The sequence below is a fragment of the Chaetomium globosum genome, genomic scaffold, assembly GCF_000143365.1.
Source record: "Chaetomium globosum CBS 148.51 scaffold_1 genomic scaffold, whole genome shotgun sequence".
Lineage (NCBI taxonomy): Eukaryota > Fungi > Ascomycota > Sordariomycetes > Sordariales > Chaetomiaceae > Chaetomium > Chaetomium globosum.
The window spans coordinates 5,625,406-5,644,378 of NT_165976.1; the positions used below are offsets into that span (position 1 = coordinate 5,625,406).

At 56.4% G+C, this 18,973-nt stretch overlaps 3 protein-coding genes across 3 annotated transcripts; 1 reads left to right on the forward strand and 2 right to left on the reverse strand.

Annotated features, from left to right (window-relative positions):
- Positions 1-1,429: 1,429 nt before the first annotated feature.
- On the reverse strand, positions 1,430-2,786 carry CHGG_01826 (uncharacterized protein; the record flags this gene model as incomplete). Its single annotated transcript, XM_001221046.1, has 4 exons — positions 1,430-1,741; positions 1,796-1,933; positions 2,206-2,685; positions 2,772-2,786. The coding sequence occupies 4 exons, from the start codon at positions 2,784-2,786 to the stop codon at positions 1,430-1,432; spliced, it is 945 nt and encodes a 314-aa protein (XP_001221047.1).
- Positions 2,787-5,965: 3,179 nt separating this feature from the next.
- On the forward strand, positions 5,966-8,821 carry CHGG_01827 (uncharacterized protein; the record flags this gene model as incomplete). Its single annotated transcript, XM_001221047.1, has 2 exons — positions 5,966-8,111; positions 8,178-8,821. The coding sequence occupies 2 exons, from the start codon at positions 5,966-5,968 to the stop codon at positions 8,819-8,821; spliced, it is 2,790 nt and encodes a 929-aa protein (XP_001221048.1).
- A 3,558-nt stretch (positions 8,822-12,379) lies between these two features.
- Positions 12,380-18,921, reverse strand: CHGG_01828 (uncharacterized protein; the record flags this gene model as incomplete). Its single annotated transcript, XM_001221048.1, has 4 exons — positions 12,380-12,435; positions 12,501-12,720; positions 12,795-18,113; positions 18,592-18,921. The coding sequence occupies 4 exons, from the start codon at positions 18,919-18,921 to the stop codon at positions 12,380-12,382; spliced, it is 5,925 nt and encodes a 1,974-aa protein (XP_001221049.1).
- Positions 18,922-18,973: the final 52 nt, after the last annotated feature.

An 18,973-nucleotide genomic window follows, 5' to 3' on the forward strand; every position in this document is an offset into this window, starting at 1 on the left:
TTGAGGTTTGGCGCCGCAATTTTGTTTGACCGGGATTGGGCCAAAAGACGGACCGGCTCCACGGTGGACACGTGCTGCCAAGGAGAGGTCGTCGAGCAACACAACTGTGACCGATACCAGCAGGGAACGCAGCTGCTTGCTCATGGGGAAAGCAAGAAAAAAAAAGAAAACAAAATGACTATGGTTTGGATCTGTCTTTTGCAAAGCCGAATATGTTGACTGATGGAAGGCCAGACTTGGGTTATTTCTTGCTTTGTTGCGCTATGATCCAACTTTCAAGTGTCTTGAGTTTCGAACCTCTCCTTGCCAAGTCTGGCCAGCCACAGAGGAAGAACCTGTCACATTTCACCATGATCAAACATTCACCGCCCTGACGGCTCGCATGATGGCTCGGTTAACCCTCTTATATGCAACCAGGCCTTGGGAACATGGCTCCCAAGCAATTCTTTACACTCAACCCAAGCCATCCAACTCCCTCCCTCTTGTTTCCAACACTGTCTGACCTTCCGAAAACTTCCTCCCCTCGCACCGCCATGTCGATGGTGTTTTTCGAAACATGCTACTCACAAAAAGGAAAAAGGGAATTCAATGTACATTGGGATGGGATATGATGAGGTAAAGTGTTAATCAGACAACAGACATTGTGAAGGTTATACCGCCGTGTGCGACCAAAAGCAGCCATGAAGAAGAAGAGAGGATAAGTAAGGATCAAGCAGAGTGCGTTAGGGGGTATGGGCGGACATAAGAAATTGGGAAACGGGAATATAGACGTGTGCCCATCAAGGGATTGGGTATGGTGCTCGGGGATCGGTGCAGACTCCATCTGCTGTAGGGTTAACTCGGTTGAGCCATGGTCAAGATCTCTCCGAGTATGTTACATAGAAAAGAAAACAAGACCAGAAAGATCCGAGATCTGACAACGCTGGCGTATCTCCGCCCTTGCTTGACTATCCGCCTGCTACTCAAAGCTCCGATGATGTGAAGAATAAAGAAATAAAAAAGAGAACAAAAAGAAGTAAATCCGTCTCTCGGACATATACCGAACTCCTGAAAACCACTTCCCGTTGAACGTTTTTTTAATTTCGAACCAAGCCCGCTGTTGCCTTTAGTCTTGTTGCCGTTTGTCTCCCCTGAATTCCGGCGAGATCAGAGACAGCGATGGTCTGATGGCGATGGTCTTCATCTTAGAACCGCTTCTCCGGGCCCTACCCTGTGCTGCCCGTGTTTTTGGAAGCCGGAGAGGGGACCACGACGGTGCGTAAGTGTAAATGAGCTCGACACGAATCTCGGGGTATTAAAAAATTGGCGCATTCGCGCCCCTTGCTGCGGGTATGAGCCAAGATTGCAGCTGTTCGAAATGGTGCAATAACCAGTTCAAACGACGGTTCGATCGGAAGAAGCTGGGTCGCAAAAGTCAAGAAAAAATACTCTAAAGAGTGACGTCAAGGACCAGGCTGACGTCCCGGACGGTGGGGCCAGCTAGGTCCTCGAGAACCGGGATGAGATCGAGCAGTTCGTTATCGTGAGCGTCCGAAAACCAACTGCTGATCGGGACCGCATGCTGCGGATGGAAAATGTAGGATGTGGGAGAGTTGTCAATGATGATCGTGTCCTTGAGGTCGCGTCCAACCTGGGACAGGTCCTTGACATAGTTGCCTTGGTGGTTGTAGCAACTCTCCCGGAACAGCCGGTGGTGGACGACCTTGTGGATGTCCAGCTGATCAAGGAGCGGGTCACCATACTGTTACCTAGGTTAGCGCTACACATATTTCTGGTGTCATAAAGATCAGCTTACCTTGGACACCGATGCTGTGAAGACCACAACCTCGTAGAGCTCGCCAACTCTCTTCATGAACTGGTCAACGCCTGGCCGCTTGATGACATAGACATTATGATAGTTGCCCTCAATTTCTACCGGTATCGTGAAGTCGGCCTGGTGAAGGATCTGGGACAGTCAGCATTTCAACGCTCGCAAGATTTGAGATACTGGCTTACCTTAAACGAGCTGTGGACTAATGTCTCGTCTAGATCAAGGACGAGGCATTTTCGGCCCTTGTGCTCGGGTGCCTGAGGAGGCAAGAGGAATCGCTGCGGTTGATCAGGCGCGAAGACCGGGGGGTTTTCGACTAGGCTGTTGGTGGCTCCTAGCGCCGGTCCTGGGGGCGGCGGTGGGACTCTTGGGAGTGGTTCCTCTGTGGTTCCCACTGATCCTTGGTCTCCTAGTTGCCGCGAACCCTCGGCATCCGGCATTTGCACATCACCCTCAGCATCCCTTTCTCCTGGAACCTCTTCCACCTTGTCGGTATCGGGACCCGCGGTGTGTGGCGGTTCCACTGAGATCACTAGGTTGCTAGCGCCGGGGCCAACAATCGTCGTCTGCTTTGATTCATTGTCCCGTTCGCCTCCGACAGTGGACTGGTCCTGGGTGCTGACGCCTGAGAGCCGTTTTCCGTTTCTCGTCGACCCTATCGACAGGGGGGCCTGCTGGCTAACATCCTTTTCGGAAAGGTGGGTTCTGCTGCCCGAGGGTTGCTCCGAAGGCGTCGCTGTCCTGCGGCTGGCGGTAGCTGGCCGCGCAGGGATCTTGTCGAGTTTATGGCTCGGAACTGGTGCTTCGGTGTCGATGCCGTTGGCGCTATCGGGCACGCCACAGCAGCCAAAAAGGGCCAGGAGGCCACCCTTCTTCTTCTTATGAGACGTAACCGCGGGCGAGTTTGGCTCGGAATTGCCCGGTGTTGCTGTTGGTCCTGTCCCGGCACCTAAATGGTTACTAGACGCCCCTCCATTGTGGTTTGGCCGTAACATACTGGCTCTGGATTCCTTGGAGCGCCCGCCGATGCTGTCTCTCGGATCGCCGGCCGTCGCGCCGCTTAGTCCTGTGGCGGTTGGGGAAGGCTGGACTTTTTGGGAAGATGACCTTGACGGGACCGGTAGAAGACCCCGACCTTTTTTCGTAGAGGCTCCATCCTCGGGCGTCAGCATCTCCTTTTCCTTGGAGCTCTCCCCGGCGGCCTGCGGCCTCTCCTCCATGCCTCGTGCCATATCGGTTGTCGAGGGGGTGCGTCCGTGATTCAGTGAGCAAATTCAGACCCTATCACAACCAGGTTAGCTCACAACTTGTCAAGTGGTGCGAATACGAGCATTCGCCGCTCGTCGAATCTAGCGCGCGGTCACCGCGTAGGATTTTAGATGGGCACCTCTGGGTAACGAGGTTGATTGACCAATTCCAATTACACGACACGAAAGCAAAGTGCAGTCGTGGCGGTCGTCATCGTCGCCCAGCGCGCGCTCGATAGATGTGGCCGCAGGATTTGTATAGACGGGGGTAACCCACCTCAATGGATCCAGAGCTTCCCAACGCGACCCAGCCCCTATCTCAGCGGTGTGCCTACCCAATCTCTCGTTCCGGCTCGCCTAGTTACGACGCGAGTTGAATTGCCCGTTTTTGGAACCTCGCATGTGCGTCCTCGTGGGAAAACAAGCTGCTGTCGCGAAGAGAAAAAAAAAAGCTCGACCTGACCGTGACTGGTGGCGGTGCAGAGTGGGAAATTGGCGCGAGGTCGATCGGAAAAGGGACCGAGCACACACGGCTTTTGCCTACTTGAGAGCGGCGAGAGAATGGGAAGGTCGGGAAACCGGGACCAAAAAAAAAAGCAGGCCGGCGATTAAAGGATCGCAAGCCGATGACCAACCGATGGCCGAGCGGATGGAGAAGGAGAAGACGGACGTTATCGACGGCTGAGGAGGTCGTGAGAGCGCAAGCGAGATGATTGAACTTAAAAGGTGATGGGGTCGGGAAGGTACTGGGATCGCTCAAGGCACAGTGGATGACTGGGGAGCAAGGAGCCAGGAGTGGAATGGCGGATTGCCTTGCAGAGATTAGCCACCTGGGTACTCTTGGGGCACACTGTGGGCCTGCAGTGACGATGACAGAGGTTAAGGTTCGAGCTCGGCGCCTCCCGGGGCGCTTGAACTTTGGGCGCCAATGGCCGTGCTCGCAATCTCGTCCTAACAAGGTCCATCGCGGCCCAGCTTCGGTCATGTACCTGATTTCAGCTTTCCATCCATCCAGCCCGCCGCCCAGAAACGCCCCAGCTCGGCCTGCTCTCATGGGGGCGCTGTTTGGTGGCCGCTGCTCCCCTCTCAGAACGAAGAGCGCAGTGTTTCTGCGATTGAAATCAATGGCTGAACAAATAGCTCTTCCTGGGCGAACATTCTACCAATGCAAGCCCCTCACTCTCCCTTACTATGCCTTCATCCGGTACCCGCATGGCTAAACCCGCCCGACACAAGTCAGGCTGACAAACCGCCAGCGCCTCGTCACCTTCGACTGGAAATTGATGAAAGCGGGAGACCTGGGCCACTCGAGGGCCACTCGAGAGCCGCCCGTCGTGGGACGAATAAGGTCTCCGGTGGCCCACGGCCCAAACCAAACCAAACCAACAGCAGCACTCGGCATTGGTCCCGCTTTTGATTCAACGCCGCATCGCCAAAGCAACTATCCATTGCCAACGGCGAGCATCCGACGGCCACCTGGCAAAGGACGTCCTCCAATGCTGGGCTTGGTTGGGGCCGTCACAGAAATCGAATCTTCACGAGTCGCCCAATTACTCGACCGCAGCAGACAAGCTTCACAAGGTTGCTCCCCATCGGTCGTCGACAGCATCCACCAACCCACAGGGCCAAGAAATTGCCCGGGCTGCAGTGGATGGTATTTGCAGAGTCCAGAGCATGGCATCCTGTCGCAGCATTGGGGTTCTCGGCAGGGGATGCTGGTGGGCTGCAGACGGGCTGTCTAATTGGCCATGTTACCGCCCGGGGGAGTGACAAGCCGCCCCAGAACACCGAACACCGACCACTCAGAATGGTCGCCTTGTCGCCAGTGATGCACTGGCATCTTCGGAATGCGAGTTCAGAAACGCTCTCGCATATACATAAAGTAGTTACTGTGTAGTTGACTAGTCCCAAGGGCAAACCAGCAGGTCGCTGCCGGGGCCCGACAATTGTGAACCCGAACTTGAGCCGGCTATCTTCTCCGGGGGCCCGGTCAGGGACAGGATGGACAGGGGCTTTTGATCTGTTCGAGTTACTGTGGAGTCTTCGAGGTTGCGAGTGTCCCTCATCATACAGTTCAGATTCTGCTCTCCCCAAAAGTTCTATATTCTTCTATTTTCCAATAACGCATGGCAGTATTGTATTTCTCGATGTCCCATTTCTAGAACTCCCCAGCTCCATGGCACATGCAATGGGCAATTCCTCCCCTCTCCCGGTTCCCTTTGTGTGCATCCAGGAGTTGTTCATACCTGTTATGCACGTGTTGTGGAGCCGAAGCTGCCCGACCCCAATGTGCCAAGATTTCTTCAGCAGCATGTGCGGGGAATCGTTGTTGATGAGCATCTCATGAGATTGGCTCGGAGCCGGCGAGCAGGGCCTGTGGCGTTCTCTGGGGAAAGTGGCTGTGGTCATGACGTGAGCGGACGAACTCGCTGTGGCTGCGGGACCTTTCACATGCCACCAGCGACCAACTTTCGGGTCACGGCTGCCGAGAACTGGACAACCCCAAACAATCTGTCTTCTACCTTCTCTCAGAATACGGCCTGGGCCCTGAGAATTAGATCAAACCTCGACAACAAATTTAGTGGGCGGGCAACACCTTTTACAACAGAACCACCCAGACGCCGTTTCGATTCAGACTCAATCGCGACACCTGCGACCCACTCCTGCGACGTCACAGAGAAGCGAAGCATCGAGACGACATCGAGACGACAAATACGCAAATACACATTACGAATATTTGTGTCCGAGGTTCGAAGAAGAGAGCACACGCCAAGTCCATAAATCGGTGTTACAGTATTGCACGTTAGACTTCAACGCGGGCGTTGATGGAAAAGTTCGTCTGATGCCTGGGAATCTGGAGACGCGCGTGACGTTTCCGTGATCCGATTGCGGTGGGCCATTCGCGATTATGGCTGCTCAGTCAACTCTCCGACATTCGGTTGCCGAGGAGGCCATCGCTGCTTTTATCGACAAATATGCCGAGCTCATCCGCTCCAAGTTGCGCAACACCTCACGGACAACCCGCCTCCTTTCCACGCTCGCCCTCGCCACCTCCATCATTCTCGCCGGCGCAGGTGTACGACGACGGTGGAAACACAAGCGCGACGAGAGAGAACAAGGTAGGAAGCTTGTGCGTACCAACTCGTGGCTTCACAATAAGGATGGCTCTCGTACCATCTTCGTCCCCTACAAGAACCGCGACCGCCCAGCCAAAGTGGTCATCCACAACACAAAACCACTCACCTTCCAGGCCCACCGTCGCCTGTTCCTGAATCCCCCGAGGGTGTCGGGCTTAGGCGATGGGGCCGTCCCTTCAGCCCAGACCAAACCCGGCCTTAACTTGGCCTTCCTCCACCAGTTCCTCAGCCTGCTGAGCATCATGATCCCGCGGTGGAACAGCAAGGAGGCCGGTCTGCTTGTGAGCCACGGCGTCTTCCTGATGCTGCGTACCTACATGTCGCTGGTCGTCGCCCGCCTCGATGGTGAGATTGTGCGCGACCTAGTGGCTGGAAATGGCAAATCCTTCGTGTGGGGATTGGTCAAATGGTGCGGACTCGGCGGCTTCGCCTCGTACACCAATGCCATGATCAAGTTTCTCGAATGCAAGGTGTCTATTGCCTTCCGCACCCGATTGACTCGGTACATCCACGATCTGTATCTGAACGATAACCTCAACTTTTACAAGATTCAAAACCTAGATGGCGGCCTGGGGTCAGGGGCGGACCAGTTCATTACGCAGGACCTGACGCACTTTTGTGCCTCGGCAGCGAATCTTTACTCGTCACTGGGGAAGCCGTTTGTTGACATATGCGTCTTCAACTACCAGCTATTCCGCTCCCTCGGTCCGTTGGCCTCGTTTGGTCTCGCCAGCAACTACTTCATCACTGCGAGCATTCTCCGAAAGCTGTCCCCGCCCTTCGCGAGGTTGAAAGCCGTCGAAGGCAGGAAGGAAGGCGAATTTCGCAGCCTACACTCGCGCTTAATAGCTAACGCCGAAGAAATCGCCTTCTATGGCGGCTCCGAGACAGAGAAGGCCTTTCTCAACAAAGAGTACGCATCACTTTCTAAGTGGATGAACGGCGTGTATCGGATAAGGATCCAATACAACATGCTGGAGGATTTTATCCTCAAGTACAGTTGGAGCGCCTACGGCTACCTCCTGTCATCGTTGCCCGTCTTCCTGCCCGCATGGGGCGGCCTTGGCGGCAAGTTGGAGCAAGCTGCTCACGCTGTTAAGGACGGCCGTGAGCGGTCACGCATGAAGGACTTCATCACCAACAAGCGGCTGATGCTATCGCTCGCCGATGCCGGCGGTCGGATGATGTACTCGATGAAGGATCTTTCAGAGCTAGCCGGACACACCAGCCGCGTCTACACGCTTATCTCGACGCTGCACAGGGTTCACGCCGCGTCGTATCATGCTAAGGGCAGGGAGAACGAGTTATTTTCCCTATCCGACATCCAGGGCACCACACAGCTAGGATTCGACGGCGTACGGTTGGAAAATGTCCCCATCGTCGCGCCCGCGCTTTGGCCCCATGGCGGCGATGAGCTAGTAGAATCCCTCTCTATGATCATCCGTCGCGGTGACCACCTGCTCATCTCGGGCCCAAACGGCGTCGGCAAGAGTGCCATTGCCCGAGTCATTGCAGGGCTATGGCCCGTCTACCGCGGCCTGGTCAGCCGACCCAAGGATCAGGGGGAGGATGGCATTATGTTCCTGCCCCAGCGACCCTACCTCAGCATCGGCACCCTCCGTGACCAGGTCATCTACCCCGACGGCGAGGCCGACATGCGCGACAAGCGAAAGAACGACACGCATCTCAAGTACGTGCTTGACCTAGCCCGCCTAGGGTACCTGCCCGAGCGCGAGGGCGGGTGGAATACCCGCAAGGAGTGGAAGGACGTGTTGAGCGGCGGCGAGAAGCAGCGATTGGCGATCGCCAGGCTCCTCTACCACGAGCCCAAGTACGCGTTCATCGACGAGGGCACGAGCGCCGTCTCGAGCGATGTCGAAGGACTGCTGTACCAGACGTGCAAGGATAAGGGAATCAGTAAGTCCACCGCCGGCACCACCCCATTGAGCTGACCCCATACTAACCCTCTCTCCCTCTCCCCAGCCCTCATCACCATCTCCACCCGCGCCTCCCTCAAGAAGTACCACACCTACAACCTGGTCCTCGGCCAGGGCGACCGCAGCGACAGCTGGGAGCTGCAGCGCATCGGAACCGAGATGGAGAAGATGCACGCTCGGCGCGAGCTCGAGGAGCTGCAGGAGAAGCTGGCCCAGGTCGACAAATGGAAGGCGCGCCACGCTCAAATCGAGAGCGAGCTCGCCAAGGTGTGGGTCGAGGGCGGCGAGCCGCTCCCTGAGAGCGAGGTCGAGGAGACGCTCGTCAAAGACGGTGGGTCGTCGCCTGCTGTGGTTGAGAAGGCCGAGTCGGCTGCAGTAGCGCGCGGTGAGCCGTCCGTTGTGGAGAGCACCGAGTCGCTTGTCGAGGTGAAGGGTGCCGATATCGATGTCAGTGCGAGCAGTGTTGCCGGGCTTGGGGCTGGCGCGGTGGGGCAAGTCAGTGGGCCGTCGGAGGGCGGTGAGCAGGAGGCTGCGGTGGATCATACCGAGACAGAAACTGAGGCTGATTATGAGGAGGCTCAGGAGGAGATGGGACAGGAGAGCGAGACGGAGACGGAAGTGGAGGCGGGGTCGCGTGGTGAGGGAAAGGAAGGGAGTGCGGCTGGGGAGGGGTCGGCTGTTGTTGTATGAGGCTAGTTAGGTCTAGTTTGGTTTATGCTTGGGTGATGGCTTACGAGGGTGCATGCATGGATGGGGGACTGTTGTGTGCGGTTGTATACAGCGTTTTGGGCATTGTTTTGTGTTGGGGGCCGAGGGGAGGGGGCTCTGTAAAGCAAGCATGAATATAAAGTGTATCATTTTAACGCGTGTTGGTGTGCTCAATGTGCCTACCGTGCTGGTGGTAGCCAGCATCGTGTTGCCTTTACTCCTCATTTCGTGGTCTCGCCAGATTATATTTCCATTGTTTCCTCGCCAAATGACCGCCGTTACCTACTACAACTCATATTACCTACCCCCGGGGCTTATACAGGGCTGCTCGAAGGAGGCGAGAGTGTCTGGATATGGCAAGAATGGACTGTGTTACGTCTAGTTGACACGAAGCGGCTTGATATTGCGCCGTGGTTTACATGACATACCTACGTTGCCAGTGAGGGTGTCTGGGTTGGCTGATACTTCCGATGTGCATCGCCGCGGTGACGGTAGAGGGCTCGTGGACTTGCACACGACGCTACGGTCACCGCTCACTGTCAGTGATAGACTGGTTGGAGCTTTGTGTGTTCTGATGCCAGTTGATATAATATCACCAATCAAGGGCAGGCCGAGGGGCCTGATAATGGTCGTGACAAATGCCATTTGGTTGCGGCTTTGGGTACAGTTAGCCATTAGCTTAATAGTCACTCGAGTGATATTCTGGAAGCATTTCAAAATATGTGTTTAGAGCGTCGAGGGTATACCCAAGCCTCCCTCCATTCTACCTAGTCGGTGAATAATTACCAACCAAACCAAATGCCCGCGAGAACAAACCAAAGCCAAAGCCAAAAGCCAGCAACTCAAAGCTACATCTCCAGCGCAATCACAATCTCGCCCAGTCCCACCAGCTACTCAACCGCCTCATGATACCCCAACAATCCACCACGAAGCCCATCAACACCCACACCTCCCTCCTCGTCAAACCACAGTCCGACGGTGAAATGGCAATGACCCAACAATTGCCACTCCCGAGATGCCCTTCGCTACTTGGTATCTGTTTCAATCAACGATCAGTCTATATTGTGAACCTATCCGAGGCATTCGTCTTATAATTGATGATGGAGTTGCTCATGGACGCCGGTTGAAATTGTGATTTTAAGGAGCCCCTCCCTCGTGAAGTCGAGGCCGGCAGCCAGGATACTGTTGGCACCCTGTGTATCTCCGGCATAAACGTGAGCCGCGGCTCTCCTATCTCTGGCATCACAAAAACCCCCTCGCCCCCCACGCCACACCACTCGTAGTGCTTCGGCGCCTCCTGCCAGCTCACCACGAAGAACCCTCTCGTGGCCCCACGCCACACCCCTCAACCGGCTACTTCCGCCGTGGGGTGTCGCCTGCTTTTAATCCTGTCTGGCCTCTCCGTCTCCGTCTCCGTCTCCGTCCACGAAGAGATGCCCGCTCCACACCAAGAGCAAATCCAACAAAGGCTGGGCCTGATCAGGGACTGTCGCCAACACCCGACTTAGGTCGAGCTTTCTCCGAACGCAGCGAGGGCCGGGCGGCCATTTGCCCCTGTCACCTCTGCCAGCTCACCCAAAAGTTCAAGACCGTGGGCGAAGACCAAGACGTGGAAGTGCCGCCAAGGGGATTCACGGTCGCAAGCCGGAAGAACAACCCGGCATCTTGCGCAGCGAATTCTCGTCCTGTTTTCCTCGTAGAAGAGGGAGAATGAAGGAGAACAGCTTAGGAGAGAAAGCTCTGCCGGTACACTAGGTTGTAAACCTCGGTCGTACAGTCGTGATCTCAAAGTGAGGTACCGCTTTATTATTCTTCGGTTCAGACGATTTGAAAACGAGGATACTAGGAGTAGTCATTTTTTACGGTCTGTCCACTCTATGGCCTGTCGGCCTCAATGTTATACCATATCATGGCAATTACACGGTGCTCGCGGAATAAGGCTATGTACGTCAAGTCTGTATGTAAGCGACGGGTTCATGACTTCCCAGGGGCAACGCACAGCACCGGCCCGTAGATTCCCGACAACATCACAACGTGCCTCGTCAGGGATGCCCCGTCTATTATCGAGTTGAAGGGGGGCAGTTGAGAAGACCGGGTCCGGCCGAACGTGGCTGACAAGCACCGCTTGATGGGAGAAGACGTACGTACGTAGTTATTACTGCTAACCATGGCACACGCAAGCTTGTGGCGGCAGGCCGTGACCAGCCTTCAGAAGGCTATCACGGTTCACGCAGGACTAAGCTGGGGATAAATAGGGAACGGCCAAATCATGGGCAACACTTGAATTGATCACATCTGCTAGACACAGCTAGATACCGACAGCAATGCTGCTATTCCATACTCCAGTGTCTACTGTAGGGACGACAAGGCCTCACCACACACATGAAAAAGGGAATCACCAAAATATGTCCAAGAAAAAGCCAGGTCGCTCCCACCATCCAAGCCAGCCCATGACACCCGCTATCCAAAGCCCGGTTCAATCCGCAGCCAAGAAAAAAGAGAGAGAAAAAAAAAGAAGAACACACATCCCCAAAATGAAAACGCCCAACACCATACAAATATAACATATAACGCGGCACCCCGGCCGCACTGACTGAAGTGCACATGCTTTCATGTATATAACCTGAGCCCGCTTCCCCCTGAGAACGGAACCGAACCCAGAAAAATAAAAACAAAAGTCTCATGTGGACTGAAATAGGAATATATGATGGAACTATCCCCGCTTTTCTCCTGTTCAAGCTCGAGTCAGCCACGTCAATCATCTTCCTGTCCTCCTCTAGTATATTCTCCCATTCTCATGAGCCGAGTAAAGATGAAAGCAAGCTATGCGACTCATGAGAATGTGAGAATATACTAGAGGGGGACATGCAGTTTGACACTAGTGGTGTGGGGCTATCACCAGCACGGACAAACAATAGACACACCACACACGTTTGAGACGAGAAGTGAAAGGAAGATGAGGGAGCATGGTTTGGTCGGGCGACGATTCCGGCCTGAGATATCACTTGTGAGATCATCATCTGGAGGATGGCTTGGCGGGCGGGGTGCGGCGGGGTGCGGCGGGTTGAAGCGCCTGAGGTACAGGAGGATGTGGTTGGAATCCATCAGGATATGATGGATGTAGCCGCGTGGGCGGCGGTGCCGTAGATGGCGGCGCACGTAGTGTGAAGGCGGAGGGGACACTGCGCACGTTTGGGGCGAAAAGTGGAAGGCAGATGAAGGACCGTGGTTTGGTTGGGCGACGATTCGGGGGGGTTTTAACCCGAACCAGGCGGGCCTCGGAACCAGGCGGCCGAGGCCGGCCTGGGATGTCGCTTGTGAGGCCATCATCTGGAATCCATTTGAAGCGCCCGAGGTACAGGAGGATGTGGTTGAAATCCATCAGGATATGATGGATGTAGCCGCGTGGGCGGCGGTGCCGTATATGGTGGTGTATATAGTGTCAAGGCGGAGGCCTAGGCGGACACTACACACGTTTGAGACCCAAGACTAAACAGCAGATACATGACCGTGATTTAATCGGGTGACGATTCGGGCGTGTTAAGCCCGGACCCGGCGGCCGAGGCCGACCGGGATGTCGCTTGGGAGATCATCATCTGGAATCCATCAGGATATGACGGATGCAACTGCGTGGGCTGTGGTGCTGTAGATGGCAGCGCACGCAGTGTTAAGGCGGAGGCGGAGGCGGGTATTCCGCCTGCGTCGCCCAACGGGCCATAGCGGGCCTCGTATCTTTGTAGCAGAGCAAGCCGCTGGGTTAGCGTCTCGAGCACCTCGGACATGGGCGCACGTAGGTCGCTGATCTGGTTGGTGGGGTTCGGGTTGGTCGGGTCCTCGTGGGTTAGGACGAGCTTGCGGACGGCGAGGGTCGAGACGCAAGTCTGTGTTTTGTTGTTAGTCTTTGCTTTCGTCTTCCCGCAAACCCCTCCTCCCAAAAGGAGAAAAGAAAACATACCTCGATCCGGCTAACCTGATGCTCCATGAAGTTCATCAGGAACCGTTCCGTCACCTCTCCGCCGCGCTGCTTCATCCGCTCCATGAGCTCCGTCTCGGGCGGCTGCAGCACGCGCCTGTTCACGTCCTCGAGCGTGCTGCACAACATTTCGAGTCTCAGCGCCACATGCCACATGGCCCAGACCTCATCCGGATTCACGGCTAGGTCGCTGTCGGGGCTCAGGACGGCGGGCTTGTCCGTCGTGGACTGCGCCCGATCGTGGAGGGAGTGCTGCTCGACCCGCCCGACGAGCGAGTGCGGGTACAGAGAGTAGATGTACTCTGGGTTTTCGAGGCCCTTGAGCTTCTTCTCGCCCATCTCCTTGACCTCGAAACCTTGACTGGTGAGGGTGCGGAGCTCATTGCGAATGGCTTGGGCAAACATGTCCTCATCGAAGCTGTCCTCGTTCGGGGTTGCCGGTTCCTTGTATGTTTCGAGGCAGCGCTGGATTTCCGAAAGGAAGTCCGCAGACGCGGTGATTTGTCCGCCATCGGCGCACGCCGTGACGCGGCTTGCCTTGTTCACCATCGGGCCATAGTAGTCCATGCGACGAGTGACCGCGTCTGGCTCAGCCAGCGGCTCGCCCCAGTGGATGCCCATGCGTACCGACAGGCCCCGGAAGATGAGCTTATTGTCGCGGTCAAAGGCAGGCTGGCAGTTGATGGAGCTGAGCATCTCGATGGGCCAATTAATGGTTAGAAGCTGTGTCTGGACGGCGAAACACCACAGGAGCGCCGAGGTGGCGGTCGGGAACGATACCATGAAGGCATCACCTTCGGTCTTGACCTCGAACCCGCCGATAATCCTGAGTTGCCTACGCAGCGCCTCGTTGTGCAGCCGGATGGCCGATCTCATGGCCCCTGGGTAAGTCTCCCACAGTTGCGTTGAGTTCTTGATGTCGGTGAACACGATGGCAATCATGCCAGTCGGGGCAGGCACTTCGGCGTCGAGACGGGACAAAACCGAATCGAGCGGACCGGTTGCCTTGGCCTTTCTCGCCCTGCGCGCCGCAGCCGCGGCGGCATTGGTGTCGTCCTGTGGGAAGTTGAACCACGACATGCTCTGCCCCCTGTGCATCCGCGAACGCTCGCGGCGCTGCTTGAGGTTCGACACGCTTAGCATCATGACCATGATCTTCTCTCGGCAGCCGTAGGCTATTGCGAGATCGCGTATCTTCTGCGCCGCTCGCATCAGGTCACCGCGCACAGAGCGCGCAACATCAACAACGAGCTCTGGAGTCAAGTACTCCCACAGCTCCCCAGTAGCCACGAGAATCATGTCGTCTTGGTCCCCGATCGTGTGATGTTTGATGTGCGGCGCGGCTTGCACAGTCGGCAGCAGCTTTGCGTAGCCAAAGGCCCGCGAGACGGCAAGCAAGTCGTTCAGGCGCCCCCGACGTGAGACCCAGCCCCCGGCGTCCCGGATGCGCGATCGCTCCACGGGGTCTGCCGGGTCGTGCTTCTTGGTCAGAATTTTGGCTTTGCCGTCGGTCTGGATGAGCATCGCCTGGGCATCGCCAACGTTTGCAACATACAGCTCTTGCTCGTCTAGGTAGACAACGGTAGCAACGCCGCCCGAGTTGAGGTCCTCTTGGCTCAGCACCAGTGGAGTCTGGGACCCGCGGTGCGTCGTGATCGGCCTGTCCTCCGTGTGTTGAATTGCGGCCGTGACTAGTTCTTTGTTGAGCGACAGGAAGGCGCGCCGTAGCGCGTCCTCGGCGGTCTCGCCCTGGCTAGGTTTCAAGTTCCTCAATTCATGGGTGAAGATATCGTTGAAATTCTCGTGGAGGTACTTGGCAATCTTGGAGCCGCCGCTGCTAAGTGCCTGGCCATCGAATAACCCTAGGAGAGTCTGCGAGTCGGATGAGTTGAAGCGCGGAACTACGAGGTCAATAGTGGAAAGGTGCTCGTTTCTCCCAAGAGTATCGGCCATGCCGTAGGGCAGGTACCCTGCTAGAGAGCTCGACGTTCTGACACGACGGTCTTCGCTTTGGTCGGGAATGCTCGGCTGGGTCAGCGTCACGTCGATCAGGCCCAGGACGCGGAGATTGGCAAGACGGCCGAAGTCGGTGAGCTGCTCGCGGTTCTGCGCGCTAGCACCGGGATAGGCCTGCTTGATCTCCAGGCGCCTATTCCCGGACAGGTTGAGATACCTGAGCTTGGGATTGAGGTTCCAGTTCCAATCGTAGGGAACGTTTGCAATGTTGTATTTGAGCGAGTTGCTGCCGCAGTCCAGGACGGCCAGCCTCTTTGCTCGAGATATGTCAGCGGGGAGGTTCGTGAACTTGTTGCCGTTGATGTGCAATGTCTGCAACAAGGAATAGTCTTCCAGGTCATCGGCAGGAAGGCTTGCAAGTTCATTGCCTGAAAGGTACAACTCGGTCAATTGTGGCCAGTTTTTCATTATACGCTGAGGCATGTCGCCGAGCTCATTGTAGGACAGGTTGAGGATGCGGAGCTCGGAAAGAAGTGTGGTTTGGTCGAAAATGTCGTCGTCCAGTTGGTTATCGGCAAGATATAATTCCCTGAGGGAACCAGCGAAAGTATTGGTCAGGATCGCACCGAAGCCGGAATCTTTTCTAAGGGCAGGGCTTATGGTCGCAATAGAGCCACTAGGCGTGCTCCGCGACACCACAGACGTATTACGGCCGCCCTTTCCATACAGTGATACCATGGAGCCCTTTCTGTTATCAGCTCCCGGTACGGGCGACGGGCCCACGCTGAGAAGCGTGGCACTCGAAGCCTGGCTTGGGCGCCGAGACGCATCGCCCTTGAGCTCCTCGACGCTCGGCATTGGAGAAAGGCCACGTGCCGTCCCGGATACCTTGCTGCTGAGGGAGCTGGTTGTGCTGTTTGGGTCTTCGGGAGGCTGAGGCGCGCGAGACGCGTGGGTCGGAAAGCTGTCCAAGATATTGGATGACGCGTTGAGCGTCTCCAATTTGCTTGCCCACCATAATTCCGTCGGGAGTCGGCGGATGTTGTTTCCACGGACGTCTAAAACACGCAGTTCTGTGAGACAGCCGATCTCTTGAGGCAGCTTGCCCACCGAGTTGTGCGCTATGCTGAAGTATTCAAGCTTTCTCAGGTTGCCGATCTGGCTGGGTAACGAGACAAAGTAGTTTCTGTCGAGGACTAGACGCTCAAGGCTTGGCATGTTGTTGAACGACTCGTCAATGCTCGCTAGCTGGGCGCTGGACAGATTAAGAAGCTTGAGGGTGGGGACCGGGGACCTGATTTCGAACTTGGTGACAGGATTCGAGTTGAGCTTCAGGCTGCGTAACCTCTCGAACGTACCGACGAACTGGGAGACGGAATTGTGGTCGGCGGTCAGGATCTCCAGTTTCGGAAGCTCCGCAATCACGTCAATGTTCACGATCGTGTTGTACTTGATGTCGAGTTCGCGAAGGCTGCTCAGATCTTTGAAGGACCGGGGAAACGTGCCCGTCAGCCGGTTATTCGTCACGACGAACTTTTCCAGGCTTCTCAGCTTCCCGATGGCGTCCGGGAGATCACTGATGAGGTTGAAGCTGAGGTCCAGATCAACAAGGCTTTCCAGGCCACATAGAAATGCTGGGAACTTCTCCAGGTAGTTGGAAGAAAGGTCCAGGGCCCGCAGCACCGAATAAGCCCCAAAGTAGGTGGGTAGGTGGTTGAGGCGATTGTTGGCTAGCTTGAGTTTGAGAAGCCCGGTGATTCCGCCAAGATCGGCGTGCTCGAGCTCCTCCAGGCGGTTGTGCGAAACGTCTAGGAACGTGAGTTTGTTGGCCGAGGCCAGGCTTGGCGGTAGTTTCCGGGCCTCGTTGCTAAGATACTTTATGTCACGCAGACTGGTGCAAGCCTGGATGAAGTCCCGCGGCACGTCGAGCGACAGATTCTTGGAGAGGTTGAGAGAAATGATCTCGGAAGCTTTGGAGTAGAGCACGAGGGGAATTGCGATCAAGTTACGGCCGGATATGTCGACGTGGCTGTACTTCACAGGACGAGAGAGTCCCGAGTTGTTCGCGGCGGCATGGAAGTCGTTCGCTTGTGCCGGCAGGAACATGAAGCGACACAGGTAACTGTTATCCTCGCGGCCAATGTCCTCTATCCTGTCACGTTCCTCATATCCGACCTGCTGCAGGAGGCGCTTTTGCATCAGGAGCGGACGCTCGGCGGAGCCGAGCACGCGGGTCAAGTTATGCTTCTTCAGAACGATGCTGTAATCTTTCACGCCGTCCATGACGTATGATTTCTTCACGAGCTGTGAAACAACTTCGGACACGGTCGCGTCAAGCGCCATCTGCAGCGTCGCAAATGTGCCGTCTGGCCTGAACACACGGATACAATAGTTGGTGAGCTTTTCCTCTGGCCTCGGCGGACTCCCGATGTCGTCAGCCTCTGGAACTTGGGCTGAGGTATCGTCCCCACGGCGGACCGCCCAGCTGTCGGGAGCATTCCAAGCGCCGCTCGGGTCGGTGGGCTGGATGGGTAACTTGTCGAAGTCGATATCGTTCAGAAAGTCAGGGTCCATGGGTGTCAAGGGCAACGGCCTGCTCAGGATCCCCTCCATATCGCTAAGATTCGTGTCGAGGTGGAACACAGTTCCTCCGCTAACCTGCTTGTCGGTAGGCCCAATGTTCTCGTCGATGTCATCGTGTTGCCTGATGGTGCGGCTCTTCTTGGAAGAAGAAAACGGAAACTTGTTTTGGAATGTCGCGGTACGTACGTACCCGGGACGCGATCCGTGGACATCACGGAGATCGGGGGTGGCTGGCCATTCGGATCCATGGGTCGATTGCCCTTCACTGAAGGGAAACTCGTACTTGCTTGGCCGTGGCTGGAGGGATTGGGAAGACACGGGCAGCTTCCTCAGATCGGCCTGCCGGTCGTCCTTGTCCCTTCTCCCCACCAAGCGATCGATGAACCGGCGCTTGTGGTGGTGGTGGCCCGGGGATGTTTGGCCGTCGTTAACAACCGTCTTGGAGCCCCAGGAGCCACTGTTTGCGCTTGGAGCCGGGCTCTGAGCGCGCGACCTCGTGCCGTACATGCCGTTCGAACCGTTGCGTTCCTTGGGCGCGGGGGCGGAAGAATCCTCCCTGCTGATCGACGGGCGCAGCGACCTCGGGTCTTCGTTGCTCTTGTTGTGTCTGTGGTGGCCAGGCAGGTGCACGATTGAATGACCGGACCGGCCGGAGCCGGAAGTCTTGGGTGGGATCTGCGCAGAACCGTCGGTCATGTAGCGGCCGCGATCCGGGCCGCTGAGGATGTCTCGAACTGGGGCTTCCCCGTATCGGGCAATGTCCTAGGCAAAGGCGTTCAGTGTTAGAAAGGTGCATAATGTTTACCTGAGACAAAAGAAGCTAGGTGGAGGGTTGCATGGAGCGTCGCATTTGCGTGATTGGCAGGGCAAAATGCCTAAACAAGAAAAGGAGAGGATAGTGTCGAGGCTAAGAGATGATTGTGGGGTCGCATCACCTACATCGGCTTCCTGGTACAAAAACGGGACCACCTCCGGCGCCGGCACCGGGGTTCGGGGCCTCGACGCTGGGGAACCGTCTCTGCCATGGTCGGTAGCGTTGGAGTAGTTGCGATCCCTATGCGGTCGGCTGTAGCTGTACGAATGCGATCGATGCTCCTTACCCTGCCCAAGGCTGGTCTCGGACGAGTCCCTCCCCGGAAACTCCTCCCCGAAAAAGCCCTGCAGCTTCCGTATCCCTCCTCTCGCGCCGCTAGTCCGCGAGCCTTGGCTGCTTGCTGTTGTGGTGATACTAGCGACGGACGGGCGCCTCTCGTCGGTAAAGTATGCTGCGTCGGGGGAGTCGGTGCCGGCAGGGGTCGCGCTGGCTGATTGAGGTCCGGACACCGGGAGACAGGCGCGAGTCTAATGACAGATTATCGGTCGAGTCGTTGTAGAAGGTGGCGGGTGCGGGATCGGGAGGGGCCGCCGGCGAGGCGGCGCTGCCGTTGCCCGTCATCCAAGGCGCGATTTGGCCGAGAGAGCCGGTGGACGGGTTGTTGTGCTGATTGCGAGACGACCGGCCGCCGGCGGGGTCGAGGATCGCAAGGTCGCGGCGGTAATCGAGGAGATCGCTTATGGAATGATCGCGCATCGAGTTATTGGAGTTCACCGAGGAGGGCGACACGGCGAGTCGCGCGCCGTTA